The sequence below is a fragment of the Haplochromis burtoni genome, unplaced genomic scaffold, assembly GCF_018398535.1.
Source record: "Haplochromis burtoni strain Fernald_Lab_line unplaced genomic scaffold, NCSU_Asbu1 Contig_21, whole genome shotgun sequence".
Lineage (NCBI taxonomy): Eukaryota > Metazoa > Chordata > Actinopteri > Cichliformes > Cichlidae > Haplochromis > Haplochromis burtoni.
In genome coordinates, this window is record NW_024582382.1 from 1391427 (window position 1) to 1407744 (window position 16318).

Here is a 16318-nt window from a genome sequence, read left to right on the forward strand (position 1 = left end):
TTTCTGACCGTCTATATACTTCTCAATCAAGACTCTGAAAGCAAACATCGCATCTGTATTGTTCTTTCTCATTTTTAAGCCAGACTGCAGCTTCCTGATCATCACCTTTATTCAATTTCTCTTTCCCATAGCTTCATTGTATGGCTTATCAGCTTTTCGCCCAAGTAGAGCTTTGAATATTATCCCTTGTTCTTGAAAATGTATACCAACACACTTCTCCATTCCTCAGGTATTATCCCACTCTCCAAGATTGTGTTAAACAATTTGGTTAAAAAATTCCACTCTCATAGACATCTCCATACCTCCACACTTATGTAATCTTGGCCAACTGCCTCTCCACTCTTCATCCCCTTCACACTCTTCATAGCTACTTCCTCCTTACTAATCCTCTGCCCTTCCTGATTCACTAACTGTCCTCCATCTCTCCCCCTCTGTTATTTTCGTTATTCATTAGCTCTTCAATGTACTCAGCACACTCTTTAGTACAGCTTCCATCTGTAATCAGTCTAACCTGCTGCACATCCTTTCGTTATAAACATTATATAATAATAATAATAATAATAATAATAATAATAATAATAATAATAATAATAATAATAATAATAATGTTCCCCTTGTTTGTATTCATCAATGTCATTATAGAATGTGACCACAAGGGGGCAGTGTAGACACGTTTTAAAATGCTCAACTGTAAGCCCACTGTCTATGAGATAAATTACAGTAGCTAAATAAACAGGTATACAGTTAAATTTAGATAATTTAGACAGGGAAGTAAAGTTCTTTTCATAACAAGCCATTTTCATTAATAGGTCGTAAGTAATGAATTGTACGAGATGATATTTTTAATAGGCTTAAAATCATGATGAATAAAGAGGGAAGAAGTGGGTGGTTGTGGACAGCTTAATCGAAAATGGGTTAGGTTTTTGGTGTGGAAAATTACAGTCGCAATAGCGCTTTCATTTTCAACTTTGCCGACGAAGTGCTTCAAAATAAGCAAAGATGTTCCTACTGCACCTGAATGCCTCATGACGCAGGGCCAAAGTGTATTGTGATTGGGCCGCTGACGGCTCAGAAAAACAGGTGACGCCATATTGTAAGTTCTCCGAATCGAGCGCCGCATTTCTGCAAAAAAATGACAAAATAGTAAGTGTTAGCTGCTTTTGAAACGTTTATCCACTTTGATAAAATATTTTATTTTAATATAGTCAAATGTGTGTTGTTAGACCATAATAAAGTGGTTTGGCTGGCGTCATTTGCTTTTAGCTTAAAAATCCGTTAGCATAAATGTTAGTGGAGCGGCGCTGTGGCGCTCCTTATGAAGCTGTTTACATGGTTCCACTTAGCTTAAATCTTTATTTTACAGGCTTACTTTGTCAGGAGTAGGACGCTGAGATGACTCACACTGGAACAATGCAAGGGGCAGACGTGGGGGATTGCTCTGCTAATCAGAGCGCTGATATCTGCCTTCGAAGTCGTTCATGCTCTAGCGAAAGAGATGGCCGAGTACGAGCTGTCAAAGCTGCTCTCCAGTCCAGGCTGGGGCCCTATGAGCCTGTCCTGACCTACCTGCAGTCTGTCCTGGTCTGGGAAAAACCCTTTCATTGTGTCCTTCTCTACATTGTGATCAACGTTGTGTTCTGGTAAGTTTTAGCTTGTGTTAGTTTGTGAGTTATGTTTCCTCAGTGTCTCTGTGTTACAGTTGCCGACATCCAGACAACACCAAGAGGCAAGACAGCGTGACTGGAAGCAGATGGTTCTTATACACAATGCAAATATTTTGCCTGTCAGTTCAAGATAAAGCAGCTGGCTGAGTGGCGGTACTATTTTTATGCACACTCTGCAGGGACTTTTCACTCAACTTTAATGCTCCTAACTGTTGCTTTTAATCTTGAAATCTGTGTAATGCTGTGGATTATCTCTACCAATTTTACCAGTGAGCCTGTAAAGGTCAAATCTACAGTTAGTGTCATGGGGATAAGAGGGGAAGTTGTTTCACTATATGAATATGTAAGTATGTTTGAGTGTTTCACTGGGCCAAATTTTGGCTTACTTAGTTGACCTGGGTATTGCTAGATGTACAGGAAGGATCATTGACCTGACACATGGAAAGAAAGCCTGACTGGTGGGCATGTTTGCAGAGTTCTGGCGTTCAGCCTGAATTTGATTAGACCACCAAGCGTTTTAGAACGTTTGCACTGCATCTGCTTTATCTTTGCTTCTGCACACACATAATGGTGCAGGCCATTTTCAGCCCAGAGTGATGCAGCCGTAACCCCAAAGTGACTGAAAGTTAGACATTAACAAGGGCAGCCGCTCTCACAGTAGGACAGGGTTGTCCTGATTTTCAACATACAGGTGGCAGATGACAAACTCGTGAAACCACGAGCTGCATTTTCAGTGCTGAGCACTTGTTGTGTTCTCATTTTTCAGTGACCCAACTTTCCATAAACATTTTCACATTGCTTTTGTTACTGTCACTTCTAATTACAGCATTAACCCAAATACTGACACCCCTTGTTCTGCCAGCAAATTCTTTGTTAGGTTAATCTCTAACCGGTGATTGGCAGAATCCTGCAGCATTGTTGTTCCCATTACATTTTGGAGTCTTGTGATCTGAAAATGGAGCAGCAGTTGGGATTTAGTTAGGGTTGTGTGCAAGACAGAAAGATGGAAAAAACCCTGAAACCTTATGTATAGTTAGACCACATTTTTTACAATATGAACATCTGTTAGTCTGTTGGATTAATATCATCTAAATGTTTATTGATATAATTGATATTACAGTAGTGTGTGGAGTTAAAAAAATGGTCAAATACTCTACTTACTGCCAACCTTCTTGTTTAAAATACATTTGTGTAAGACACCAGAGGGTGGGCTTTCTTTCTTATTCTTACTTTGACAATAATAAATGGAATTTGCTCAGACTGTCTTGCGGTTTAATTAATTTTGCATTAACTTTTTAATTACATTGCTCTGTGATTGTTTATGCCTATGAAAGCAAGAAATAGATGCACTGTGTTCATGTGTTTTCTGTGGTTTATCCCCTGCCAGGTTCTTCGCTCTGACCTCACTGCGCCTGATATTCCTGTTGGCATCTGGCATGGTTGTACTCGTCTGTCTAGATACCTGGAGAAATAAGATCTGGCCAGAGATTAGAGGTGCTAAATTTTGTCTCAATGTATATTTGTATATTTAAGAGAATACATCATATTCTGCATTTTCCTTTTTTTCCGCTTCTGGAATGTCATAGATTGTGCAAAATGCAGCCAATTCAATCCCTAATGTACTGTGGCTGTAGCAAATGTACTTTTGTTCCTAGAATAAATGTGACATCAGTCAGCAGCCTTGTACTCTGGACTTTGAAAGTGATCTGTATTAGTCATGAAACGGTTCATCTTTGGCAGTGGTTTTTAAAATCCCGAAGACACTGTAGATGAAAGCCAAGCAAATGTCTAAATAATGTATACATAATGTTACACAGTGATATTTAATGTTTCTTAAAGTGATGAATGTTCTCTCCCTTTACAGTCAGAAAGCTGGATGAATCAGAAAATGAGAGGTTTGTAGCCACTGTTGTTTTTTTTATTATTTTTTTATTCTCATATTGCAGCATTAGTTGAATGATAAGGAGTTGATTAAGCAGTAAGGAGTTAAATGATTGTGTCCCTGTCTAGCTGGGGTCTGGTGCATCCTGGCACCCTCAGTGTGCCTGAATTGTGCCACCATATTGCTGAGGCCTGGGTCAGTGGAGTGGTTCTGAAATCCAGTATTGTGCAGTACAAGCATCAAAATCCTGGCACAGTGAGAGCTACACACAATAACACAATGACTTCATTCTGTATCACAACACCTATTGTATGATTTTTAAGTTATCCCTGTTTGATTTACCTATTATCCTTTTCTAATTTTTTTCCCTTCACTGGTTTATTAACTCGGTCACACTAGAGGAAAAATAGGCGGTTGACCAATGATTGCGCAGAATTTTTTTCACATTGGGCGAGCAACTTGTGGTTGAGCGTGCAACCTTTGAACATTCAACCATCAACCTCTGGGAGACCATTTTTTAATCACAAGGCGACCTGTTGGGAGGCAACACCCAGTCACAGTCCAAGTTGGACTTATTGGAGTCGCTCAGACAGTTTGGCAGAGGCTTGAAGAAAATTGTCTAATTTGTAAACACAAACAGTTGGAGTCGGTTTGTAGTAGGGCTGCCACAAACGATTATTTTGATAGTCAACTAGTCACCGATTATTTTTGCGATTAGTCGACTAATCACATCATCATCCATTGGACATACAGCATACAGCTTATTGCACCAGCAGCATCTGCTCTTATATAACTATCATTAGCTTACAGCTTTAAGTGTTTAAGGTCTGTGCTAATTAAAAATAAAGACAAGATGATAGTTTATTAAAGTTTAATGAAATTTGCAGATTGTTTCGATGAAGTTTAATAAACTCCTTGCTATCTAAAATATAACAGGACACCAGAGTAAATTCTTGAGCATCTCACACTTCTGATAATCAGCTGTCTGCTTGATGTTTATTCAGCTGTGTAAAAACTATAACTTTAATCTCAGCCAAACCGATTTACACAGGAACAAATAAAATACTAAAAAAAAGCCAAACAATAACATTTTAAGCTAAGTGACGGCGGTGGGTTTGAAAACGATTTGCCGGGAGTCCGGTGTTCTCACGGGCTCTAGTGAGCCTTGCCTCCGGATAGCTATCGAGCTGGTGAGACGTCTGTTACCCCTCGTCAGAGCGCAAAACATCGGAGCGCTTTTGAAAATATGTGGTGTCCTGATAAACTGAGCAGATATTTGAGGTTTACACAGCTACATTCTCGCCTGAAAATATGTTAAACGTTTATTTTGTGACCCAGAAAGAATAATAAGAGTAATATAAAAACTAACTAGCTGCCGCCATTGTTGACAACAGAGCTGGGCCGCGCTATGAATTCTGGGACGGAGCTACTTCTTCTTCTTCGGGGTTTAACGGCAGCTGGCATCCTTGTACATGCAGGGCTGCCATCTTCTGTTTCAGTCCGTTATTACACTCTTAAATTCTACTACTTATTCCTGCGTCTTTTGTGATCTTACAAAGCTTCAAACGACGCGTCGACTATTAAATTAGTCATCGACAATTTTAATAGTCGACGTAATCGTGACTAGTCAACTAATCGTGGCAGCCCTAGTCTGTAATGATGGACACAACTTATATGTGACGATTATCTTTGCAATAGATCATTCTAGTCAGCTGCTTGTTTTCTTGTTATATTCCTGTATAATATCAGTTACTGAGCAGCTATCTTTGTCCAGTTAAATCACAGTTATTGCTGTTTTATCATTGTCACTTTAAAGACTGCAACTGACTGATTTGTCATTGTCCTGCTCGCCATCTTTAAAGTTACCATTTCGAAGAGATTCCACATGTTCATTGCACGGGGTTGGAATACTTTTAGTCGTGATACGGTCTCCTGTTTTCCCTAGTGTGACTGTAGCTGTGGATAAGTGCACCATGGGCAACACGTGATGGTGTTGTTGACTATTTTCTGTTTGTGTGTGTGTTTTTTGTTTGTTTGCTTGTTTTTTGTTTGTTTGTTTTTGTTTTTCCGGCTCTTCTGTGACAGTTTTGCATCCTGACCTGTGGAGTGTTCAGCTGTTTGGCTATCATTGGACGCTACATTCCTGGATTAGTGCTCTCCTACTCTGCTTGTGAGTCCGAGCAGTTTATCCAGTTCTAATTAAAAACCCACGCCTCTTCACAGAACTATGTTGGCAAAGAAACTCTGCCTGACTAGTCTAATTAAAAGTGCATGGGTGGGGAAACCAGATCTGTGGGGGCTCAGTACCGGGGCCTGATCTGTGAGGTGATTAAAATGTGGATGAGGCAGACCAGGCAGGAGTGAAAGAGCCAGGCAGAAAGCTAAGGAGGTCAGACAGAGACCAAGCTAATCTCCTAACCTTCAACCAGTAGGCTGCAAAGCTGGGCAAGGAGGACGTCTGACGTCTGAAACAATCCAAACATCAGCTTGTACTCTACATATTAAACCTCTATTCCCTGTCCCTCAGTTTTTCTTTATCACAAAAAAAAGTCAACAGGCTATCTTTCTGTAGTGAAATACTGCACTTTAATAGAAATGTCCCTCTTCTCTATCTTAACTAGTATTCTCTCTGCCCCTCCTCTAGTGTTAGCTACTCTCCTGACTCCTCTGGCAGCCTATCACAAGCTTTTCCAGCATCTTGGCATCAAGCTGGAGCCAGTCCTGCAGCGACTGGACTTCAGCGTTCGTGGATACATGATGTTAAAGCCCATTGACAATCAGTGTAAGTTGTAAACCAAATTGTATCGTGTATATTTTTACTAGAATTGGCAGCTAACTGGATTTTATGTAAATTTATTCGTTTGAGATGAAACTGTTGTTAAGACAATTTCCACTCCAGTAAATGAGACCAAAGTGCAAATATCAGAGTAGAGATAGTGATGTAAAGTGTTGTTTTTTTTTCTTTGTTTGTTGATTAATCTGTTAATCAGTTCTAATTTTACAAACCATTTCTAAAACTGGTTGTCCTGCACACTGTGTATTTAACTACTACAGTTAAAATAAGCTGGACTCAGTAATTATTTGTTGTCTTGGTCACTCCGCTCTGCAGTCCTACGAAGACCTCTACATGGTGCAGCCTCGGGTGAAGCCAGTGACAGTGAGGAGGAGTTGGCCGCTTTTTGCCCAACAGTAAGGCTGTTGCACTTCTAAAGCTCTTGATATTTTAATCAAACTGTTACTCACTATGCCTGCCTTTCTATTGTTTAAAGTCGGGGACATCATTCCTGAAATTTGTCTTCAAATATAGTTTTTGTTTTTGTTCATATTGTGATCTAGTAATTATGTCAACATACACAAAATGCTTCCTAAAGCAGAAGTAAACTTTTATATTTAAAGTGTTCATAATGAGTAATGTGAATTTGTGAAAAAATCTTAGTCTTTACAATTCTATAAATTAAAATTTAAAGTCTGTCCAGGTTTTTTTTTTTTTTTTTTTTTTTTAGTGAACATGAGTTGTTGTTAGTCAACAGTGTTGGTTACAAGGTTATAAAATGAAACGAAAGATGAAACATTCACTGCACCTATTGCTTTTTCAGCACACTGTTAGCTACAGCAGCACGTCAGCACCATTTCCTGTTGTGGTTAGGAACGTCACAAAATGTACCTGTTTATTTTTGTCTTAATGTGTGTTTGTGGCAAAGCCTGCAGACGGTAAAAGGATGAGAAACAAGCAGAGAGTCAAACTAAGAATGTTTCTCTGTTTATGTCAGAGTCGGAGTTACCAGCTTGACTGCCATCTTAAAAAAATGCACCACAGCACAGCCTAAACCATTTCATTTTGTCTCCTAGTTTGATGATGCTGTTGTTGCGAAGGAGCTTGCACTGACCGACTCCGAGCATTCTGATGCTGAGGTTTCTTATACTGACAATGGAACATTTAACCTGTCACGTGGCCAGACCCCACTGACTGAAGGCTCTGAGGGTATGTATACAAAAAAGACGGACTTCTTACCTCGATTTCCTGGTTAGTTCATGCTTCTGATCTTCTCCCTGTCTGTATTCTGGCCAGATTTTGACAGGCATAGTGATGCTGAAGAATCCTTTGCCCAGGACCTCCCAGACTTCCCCTCCATAAACCCTGATGCCACTCTGATGGATGATGATGATGACACGAGCATTGGACTGCCTAGCCTGGGTCTGTCTGGGCTAGCTAGTCACCGGGCTTCAGTGCTGGATGTGGAATCTCATCTTGACTCAGACCAAGAGGATCTAGATGCTGAACTTTCTCTTAGCAGCCTGCCACCTGCCTCTAATATCACTGGAGACTTAGCTGGAGTCATTGCCAGCAACATGATCCAGGCAGCAATAGCCGGGGCACTGCAACCACGGCCTCCTGCTGCCCAACGCAGAGAAGGTCCCCCCAGGGCCGGGGCCCACCGAAGCTATCGCAAGCAGTCCAGCTCTGAGCTAGACACGGACTTGGATGGAGAAGACTTTGAGATGCTGGATCAGTCTGAACTAAACCAGCTGGATCCCTTCGGTGAAGGTGCAGGTTCTAGACGGGGAGAGAGCCAGGGGTCTAACTTTTTGTCTAGCCTGCTTGGTAAACCACAGTAAGGTGTGTGTGTCTGTGTGTGCACAGCTTGAATGTGTGTTGATAAAGTATGAGAATGTGTGTGGGAGATGATTTTAGGTTCCAGCACCCCTGCTCCTGATTAGCATCAGTTTATCACTGTGAAGTATTTCATATTTTCTATCTTTTCAGACTCTCTTTGCTGTAGTTTGAAAATGTGATCATCCAGAAAACTTTTACTTCGTAGGCTGAGCAATAGGTAACACAATAACATACATAAAACACATTCAAACATTAAATATACCAGCATTATTGAGCCTTTTTGCAGTCTTGTAACTTTACACACCACTCAGTTACAAGGTACAAGTACTTGTTGACTTCAAATGAAAGCCAGAGGCCATCAGATCTTTTCTACACCGAGGTCTAGACATACAGGGCTATTAACACAGGACCAAATGTGACATTCCTCTTGGTTGAGCTGAGCCATGTTTTAGTACTGATATTGTGCAACAGCCTTTTATATAAAAGCTTATTTAGGCATTGCAGTATTTGGATGTATCAGCCCTTCAATAAGTAGTAGCTCATGTTCATGTTGATACTCGGCTGTCTTTAACACGATCTGATGGAAGAGGATTAATTTGATGGTGCACCATCGAATTCATTTAGAGAATCATTTAGACAATTTAAACACTTGACAGCAGTTGCATATTTAGTCAGTGATTATGTTCTTCAATGAAGGTGAATGATATCTGGATAAAGTACAACATTTTCTATTTTCCTTTTCTCTTGACTAACAGGAACGCATTCAAAGTTTATTTTGTCACAATAGTCTTATGTGGCCCAAAGTAGCTCTGTTACATTTGTGTTAATGAATTTGTTCCTCACATCAGAACATGCTTCTTTTTCGCGTGTGAGTAATTTCTGATTTATTTTTTTTTTCCATTTTCCTGCCCTTTAAATGGCTCAATTACCTTGTGTGCATGTTAAATACCTGGAATGAGCCCTCGGGTTTGTTTGCGATTCAGTTTTTTGTTTGTTTTTTTAAAGAAAAAATTTAAAATAGTCTCTTTATGTCTTACCACTCTTGTATTCTATCTGGTTGACCTTCAAACTGACCTTTTTTTTTTTTTTTTTTTTTTTTTTTTTTTTAAAGAGAGAAAATTATATTCTCAAGGCTCTTTTACAATCTTAATAGGCGACCTTGTTTACATCAAGTTTGGATAGGAAGTTAACCTCATATCTTTTTTAAGTGTTATTTTATAGTGGCTTTTGCTGGTCGGCCTGATTTCCTATACATGGACAAACCATGTCTGTATAGCGTTTTAGAGTGGAAATGGCACTTGAAATTTCCATGAGCCACAAGTGAGATTTACTGAAATGCACATATGAAAAGTTAAAATGCTGGTTGTTTAATAGAGGAAAAAAACATCACTGTTTTCAATTGTGTTATTTTGAGAAGAAAATCGTAGCTGCAATTTTAGCACAGTATGGAAAAAAAATCTGCTGGATTCAGAATTTAAATAGAACAATGTAAACTGATGGGAAATTGCAGAAAATAAATGTTACTAAATTAGTTGGACTTGGTTTGACCATATCAGTTAACAAGAATGTTTCTGTAGGCTGTTCTATGAGAAGTCCTCATCATGAGGGATTTGTAGGCTGTTTGTAATGTAATGTGCATAGTAGTGTATTTCCTTCTGTGTAACTGGTTTTGATATGTTTTGATGTGCAAATCATATTAAATAAAATGTTTGCAATTAACTGTCTCTTTGTTTATCAAAGGTGCTCTTAAGGCAATTCAGATGTACTTCATTTAATACCGAAAAGCTCTGAAACAACTAGAAAACCAGTCACGGCCTAATTTGACATTTGTGTTTTATTCCGTTTTAGATGGATCATCATAGCTGTGGACTTCAAAGAGCTGCAAGGGAATTTGATTTCTCTAAAGCAGTCTTTGAATAATAAAAACATTTTGTGTCACATTTGGTCACATGTCAAAGGTGTCCTGTTGGCCATTTAAAGTACATTTGACTCATTGCCATTGTGGTCACAAGGTGATAGACATGGTCACTAACAATACACAGGTTGGCTGTGGCATTTAAACAATGCTCAGCATTAACCCTAGAACACTTTTGCTGGGTGATTTTCATCTGCGCAAATACATTTACATGATTTCTCTCTCCTGCAGCTTTTAGCACGTCGAGGAGACTGTGCCTTTACCAGGGAAGTCTCAAATGTCCCAGGAAAGGGTAGACCAAAGACCAGCTTTTCAGTGTCATTATTTTTTTGTTTAGGAATTTTTTTGTTCTTGAATTCCTAATTTTTCTGTTTTCTAGCATTATTTTAGGGTCCCCCCGTGACACGTTTGTTTTCATTTTGTTAGACATGGCACAGTTGAAAATAAAAGAAGACCACACTAGTTTGTCATGTTGTGATATTTTGATATATTTTGATGACATACTTTTTGTTGATCTTATTATATAATGGGTAAATATCACCTGGCAGTAGTGATTGTGTTACTATTTATTGCGATAGTGTTCTAGGGTTAAGCAGCCCAAACTGTGCCTAGAAAATATGCCACACATGATATCACCACCAACACCAACATTTGTTTTAATGTTTAGATCAAATTCTGATCCTACCATCTGAATGTTACAGCACAAATTGAGACCCACCAGACCAGGCAACGTTTTTCTAACCTTTTAATTTGATGAGATACCCAGTAAGATTTTCTTCTGTAGCCCATCTTTCTTCAAAGTTCAACATTTAGAGATGCTCTTCTGTATATCTTGTTTATTGCACCCTGGTCATTCTCCTCTGACATTGAGACATTTTCACCCAGAGAACTGCAGCAACTCTTTTCTGATCATTCTCAGTAAACCCCAAAATATGGTTGTGAGGGAAAATTCCAGTAGGTCAGCAGTGTCTAAGATTCTCAGACCAACAACCATGCCACGTTCAAAGTCATCCAAATCTCCTTTTTCCCCTCATTGTGATGCTTTGTTTGAACGTCAGAAGGTCATCTCGACCATGTCCACATGTCTTCATGTATGAGTTGGTACCATGTGATTAGCTGAATAAATATTTGCGTTCGGGAACAGGTGTACCTAATGAAGTGGCCGGTTAGGTTTTGGACTGAATTGACTGCTTCTGAGAACAGCCAAATTAAAAGAGGTGTCACTCTACTTTTTTTTCGGGATATCGCTAACGACATGGAATGAAGAAGGAGATAAAGTTTACTAAACATAAAATAATTTAAGTAAAAGAACCATTGAGATACTTTCAACCTGTCATACTTAATAACTTTTGGGGCAGAATTAACAGAGGGGCGCTCAAACGCGAAGGCAGAAGACGGATTTTGTGCTGGTGTGTTGCATCTTTTAGCATGAACGATCTTTTCCGTGACGTACGTTTTGCGCGAAACTCGGATCTGGAAAGCTAAAGTGGAGTAGTTGGAAATGAGTAAAAAAGATAACGGTAGGTAAAAAGTTTATATTCTAGGCTATAACAAGTTAGATGGCTTGTCAGTCGCCTGCACTGAGCGAACGACGATTGTTAAAAGTCACAGATAAAAGGAAACGTTTAGCCAAACGGCTACAAGCTAGCGTTAGCTGAGACGAGCTCCGTGTTTTTATTCTTTTTCCACTTTTCCAAACGATATACTTGTTTTAAGGAGGGGAATCATATTTATATTAAAATAGATTAGGATGATGATTGTGGCCAGCGATATTACACTATTAGATATTAACATAATCATGAAAATCTACTTCTAGTATAAGTTAAGTGTAATGTTATGGTAAGTTTAGATAAACGTTAAACTTGTCCTGCTGTCATTCACAGGGGCGGGCGTCATCCTTGCCTACCTAAATGAGAAGAACCGGCCCTATAGCGCTCAGGATGTCTTCTCTAATTTACAAAAGCAACATGGTCTGGGCAAAACGGCGAGTTTAACACTTCAATGAGACAATTAGATGCCTAAAATTAACCTGTTTTTCATAGCCTACAACTAAGTGTTTTTTACACATTTCTTCCAACAGGCAGTGGTCAAAGCCATGGAGCTGCTGGCCCTGGAAGGCAAGATAAAGGAGAAAATATATGGCAAGCAAAAGATTTATTTTGCTGACCAGGTTAGTCTGTTTGTCTGGAATATTATGCACATATAATTTATAAGTAACTGGAATAACTCAATCTGTCCCACAGGCTCAGTTCAAAGATGTGAACGATGCAGACCTGAAGGCAATGGACCATCAGATCTCAGAGCTCAGTGAAGAGGTGCAATCCCTTACCCAGAGCTGCAGGCAGCTGGATGCAGGTGACATTTTCTGCTAATCACTGACACTATCTTTTCAGATTTTGCGCACTGTTAAGCCACAAGATGTGGCTGTTTGATACAGTAAACGGTTTACGATGAGGCTTGTCCCCACTTCTCTTTTCTCTACACGTGTTGTTTTTGTTCTACTGCATATGTTTGAAAGGGGATGTTCTGTAAATTTGTGTGAAATCTGTGATGACAGAACTGAAGGAGCTAAACAGCTCCCTTACAACAGAGGAAATGGTGTCAGAGATCCAGGAGCTAAAAGCAGAGTGTTCTGGGTACAGAGCCCGACTGGAGAAGATAAAGTCGGCCTCAAATCACATCACGCCAGAGGAGAAGGACAAGGTGAGGAATCCACCAGGGATCTGTCCCATGGCCTCTCTTATTTATAAATGCTGTGAAAAAGTATTTCCCCCTTACCGACTTTTTTTTTTTCCATATTTGTCATATTCACACGTTTCAGTAAATTTTTAATTATGGAACTAGGCTATGTCATCGCACCCATTTGCCAATGAATCCCCATCTCACTGTCCCTTCTCCCTGTTTGAGTACCATGGTCTACAGCCTTCAGTTGTCCTCTGTCTTCCACAGTGTCATAAAAATCTTAATGATTCATGAGTCAACTGTGCATATACTGTTGTTGACCTTGGATGGGGCTGGGTTTTTTTTCCTACAGAGTAGGGTACTGCTCCCATGTGGCTGTTTAACATCTCATTTCACTGTAGATCAGCTTGTTAGTCTCGGTAATGGTAATGGTGGCGGCATAGTGCTGCATTCACATCATCTAGTAAAGCCTCTCAGGGTACTTCACGTAGTCTTGGTAACGGAGGATCCAGCTTGCCATGATCTCTTGCACTCAACAATCCTTCTTCTGGCACACTTGGGGCTTGGTACCCAATCTCTGGTGGGGGTGATAATGATATCTCCCCCCCAACCTGTCGTACTGGCTCCCCCTTGCCATAGCATTTTTTGTACCTCATCAATCTCTGTGAGAGCAGTCCCTTCTTCCGAACGTTGGACCTGCAACGTGGATGTTGGGTATCGAACTTGCCACTCCTGCTCCAAAGGTGTGTAACCTTACCACTACGCTATCCAGCTGCTTATATATATTATTATTATTTTTAATTTGCAGGTTTATAAAGAACGAGATCTCTACGTTAAAGAGTGGAAAAAGAGGAAGAGACTGGTAATCTTTTTCACTTAAGTTCCTTTTTGTATTCGTAGCTCATGTTTCGTATTGCATGCCATGTATTTAAAAAATGCAGTACAATCCCTTTCATTAGTCTGAGTGAAACTGCATATGGATATGTTATTAAAGTGTTTGGCACCTTGTTTGTGTTAGGCTTCAGACATGACAAATGCAATCCTCGAGGGTTATCCAAAGAGCAAAAAGGAGTTCCTGGTGAGTTTAAGACACTAAAAAAAAAAATCATTTTTAAGAATAAAATGAAGTTTACCTGCAATATTCTGCTTCCTCACAGGAAGAAGTTGGAGTGGAGACTGATGAGGACTGTAAAGTAGTTCTTCCAAATACTTGAACAAGAAAGTTCTTTTACAGTCACCTTGCCACTAATCTAAGCAAATGGATTACACAGGAAAGCAATCTGAAGCCCAGAGAATACTTTATTTATGGCCCTTTTTTTGAATAAATAGTTCAACTTTAATAAATGCTTTAATTGAAAAAAAGTTCATAACTGAAAGTATGTTTTTATAAAAAACTGCTTTGTTGCTTGTGAAACTCTTAAGACTTTCACATCAATTAACACAGTCATGCTCTTCACCTCAAAGGCAACGCTGGTTTAAATTGTCCCTTTTAAACAGATTTAACCAATCCTGAGCTTTCCAGTGAAAATGTCAAGGCTTTATTTAAATGTTTAAAATCTATACATTGTTGTTCTTGTTCAACTCCATCTTGCTTTTATTTTCTGAAAGCATAAATTAAAATGTATAATGTATATATCTATATTTTTGAATTACAGTTGTACTGTTTTCTGCTTATTAAATGTTCAAGACCATAAATTCTGATGCTGAAGCGCCACAATTGTTTGTTTAATTCTTGTGAAGCATAAATAAAAAATGAAATTAGCTGCACAGTTGGGAACCACTGCCTAGCTTTATGATTTTTCCTGTTATTGTTATGCACAGATGCTCCATTTCCACATAATTTGGATGACAAAAAAAACCCCTCAGTGGCCACTTTATTAGGCAAACCTATGAAATTAAATACAATCAAATACATAGTGTTCTCTCAGAGGTACAGATTTAAAACCTATTAAATATTCAACCTCCTTGGATTGTCAATTAAAAACGTCAACATTCAACACCACAGCAAACTACAACACTAACAGAGCTGTACATTAATGCATAGATGACACCCATCTGCTGGTGTACATTTAAAGAAAGAAAAAAATGTTATAAAGCAGAATTTAAGGCTCAGATTTCAGACTGGATTTTACAGGGGGGGTAACTAAAAGTGGCCACTGAGTGTACATGGCTTGTATAATAGAATTATTAATACACTTGAAACAACTTAAGCCAGTTACAAAAAAAAAACATTTCCATGAATACAGCTAACACAGGAAAGGATGTTTATAGAAACAACAAAAAAACCTTCATTAAAATGAGCTGTCACCTACTTGAAATTCACTCATAATTCAGCACACAGCAGCTGTAAATCTCAATACACAGCATGAACTTGGCTGCTGCAGTTCAAAGGGACAGTTTTTGGTGGAAAAAAAAAAGAAGCAGGTTCTGGCTGATACACAACATGGCATGAACTGCATCTTAGCCACTGAGAACCACTGATAACAAAAGTAAACAATATTCATTCTGCTGGATTTGGACCAACTGAAGCTGAAATTTTAAGCTTTTTGATTAAAGGAAAATCTGAAAGTTGCAGAAAGATCACCACACACATTGCTTCATAGTGTGATGTAGCTCAATTATGAGAGAGAATACTCATTACATTTCCTGCCATTGAAGCCAAATTGAATTGAAATACGCCAACTATAAAATTTTAAATGGCACGCTGTAAAGAGATTTAAATTTATACATACAATAATTTGATATTTCAGCACTTTATCAGCTTGTCACAGCTCCATTTATGTACATCTCAAAATGTGTCGGATTACAAGCCAAATCTCAGTGATAAATTGTTGAGACTTCATATAGCATTTTCCTGATAACACACTTAGCACTGATTGTTACTCTGCAGTAGGGCTGCCATGATTAGTCGACTAGTCACGATTACGTCGACTATCAGAATCGTCGACGACTGATTTAATAGTCGACGCGTCGTTTGAAGCTTTGTAAGATCACAAAAGACGCAGGAATAAGTAGTAGAATTTAAGAGTGTAATAACGGACTGAAACAGAAGATGGCAGCACTGCATGTACAAGGATGCCAGCTGCCGTTAAACCCCGAAGAAGAAGAAGTAGCTCCGTCCCAGAATTCATAGCGCGGCCCAGCTCAGTTTCCAACCATGGTGGCAGCTAGTTAGTTTTAATATTACTCTTATTATTTTTTCTGGGTCACAAAATAAACGTTTAACATATTTTCAGGCGAGAATGTAGCTGTGTAAACCTCAAATATCGGCTCAGTTTATCAGGACACCACATATTTTCAAAAGCGCTCTGACGTTTTTGGAGACGTCTGTTACCCACTAGCTCGATAGCTAGCCGGGGGCAAGGCTCACTAGAGTCCGTGAGAACACCGGACTCCCGCAAATTGTTTTCAAACCCACCGCCGTCTTTCGCTACTCAGGTTAAACATATAAGTCACTTTGATAACTTAAAAATGTTATTGTTTGGCTTTTTGTAGTATTTTATTTGTTTCTGAGTAAATCTGTTTGGCTGAGATTAAAGTTATAGGTTACACAGCTGAAT

General features: G+C 39.1%; 2 protein-coding genes across 2 annotated transcripts; both read left to right on the forward strand.

Moving 5' to 3' along the window:
• Positions 1–1033: 1033 nt before the first annotated feature.
• On the forward strand, positions 1034–9260 carry retreg3 (reticulophagy regulator family member 3). The gene is made up of 10 exons (XM_005920318.2): positions 1034–1143; positions 1364–1640; positions 3052–3158; positions 3529–3559; positions 3675–3801; positions 5632–5716; positions 6191–6328; positions 6656–6735; positions 7396–7528; positions 7616–9260. Exons 2-10 carry the CDS (start codon positions 1393–1395, stop codon positions 8161–8163), a joined length of 1497 nt encoding a protein of 498 aa, XP_005920380.1. The 5' UTR covers positions 1034–1143; positions 1364–1392; the 3' UTR covers positions 8164–9260.
• A 144-nt stretch (positions 9261–9404) lies between these two features.
• Positions 9405–14992, forward strand: LOC102301592 (PSMC3 interacting protein). The gene is made up of 8 exons (XM_005920315.3): positions 9405–11596; positions 11960–12060; positions 12157–12246; positions 12320–12431; positions 12634–12779; positions 13567–13620; positions 13777–13836; positions 13916–14992. The coding sequence occupies exons 1-8, from the start codon at positions 11578–11580 to the stop codon at positions 13970–13972; spliced, it is 639 nt and encodes a 212-aa protein (XP_005920377.1). The 5' UTR covers positions 9405–11577; the 3' UTR covers positions 13973–14992.
• Positions 14993–16318: the final 1326 nt, after the last annotated feature.

Bases quoted from the DNA above. Each gene is read 5' to 3' on its own strand.
- LOC102301592 (XM_005920315.3), top strand. The intron at 12,061-12,156 runs GCGAGTTTAACA...TTCTTCCAACAG, and splicing joins AACATGGTCTGGGCAAAACG to GCAGTGGTCAAAGCCATGGA. The intron at 12,432-12,633 runs GTGACATTTTCT...CTGTGATGACAG, and splicing joins CTGCAGGCAGCTGGATGCAG to AACTGAAGGAGCTAAACAGC.
- retreg3 (XM_005920318.2), top strand. From the start codon at position 1,393: ATGACTCACACTGGAACAATGCAAGGGGCAGACGTGGGGGATTGCTCT. The intron at 3,560-3,674 runs GTTTGTAGCCAC...GTCCCTGTCTAG, and splicing joins GATGAATCAGAAAATGAGAG to CTGGGGTCTGGTGCATCCTG. The intron at 7,529-7,615 runs GTATGTATACAA...TATTCTGGCCAG, and splicing joins ACTGACTGAAGGCTCTGAGG to ATTTTGACAGGCATAGTGAT.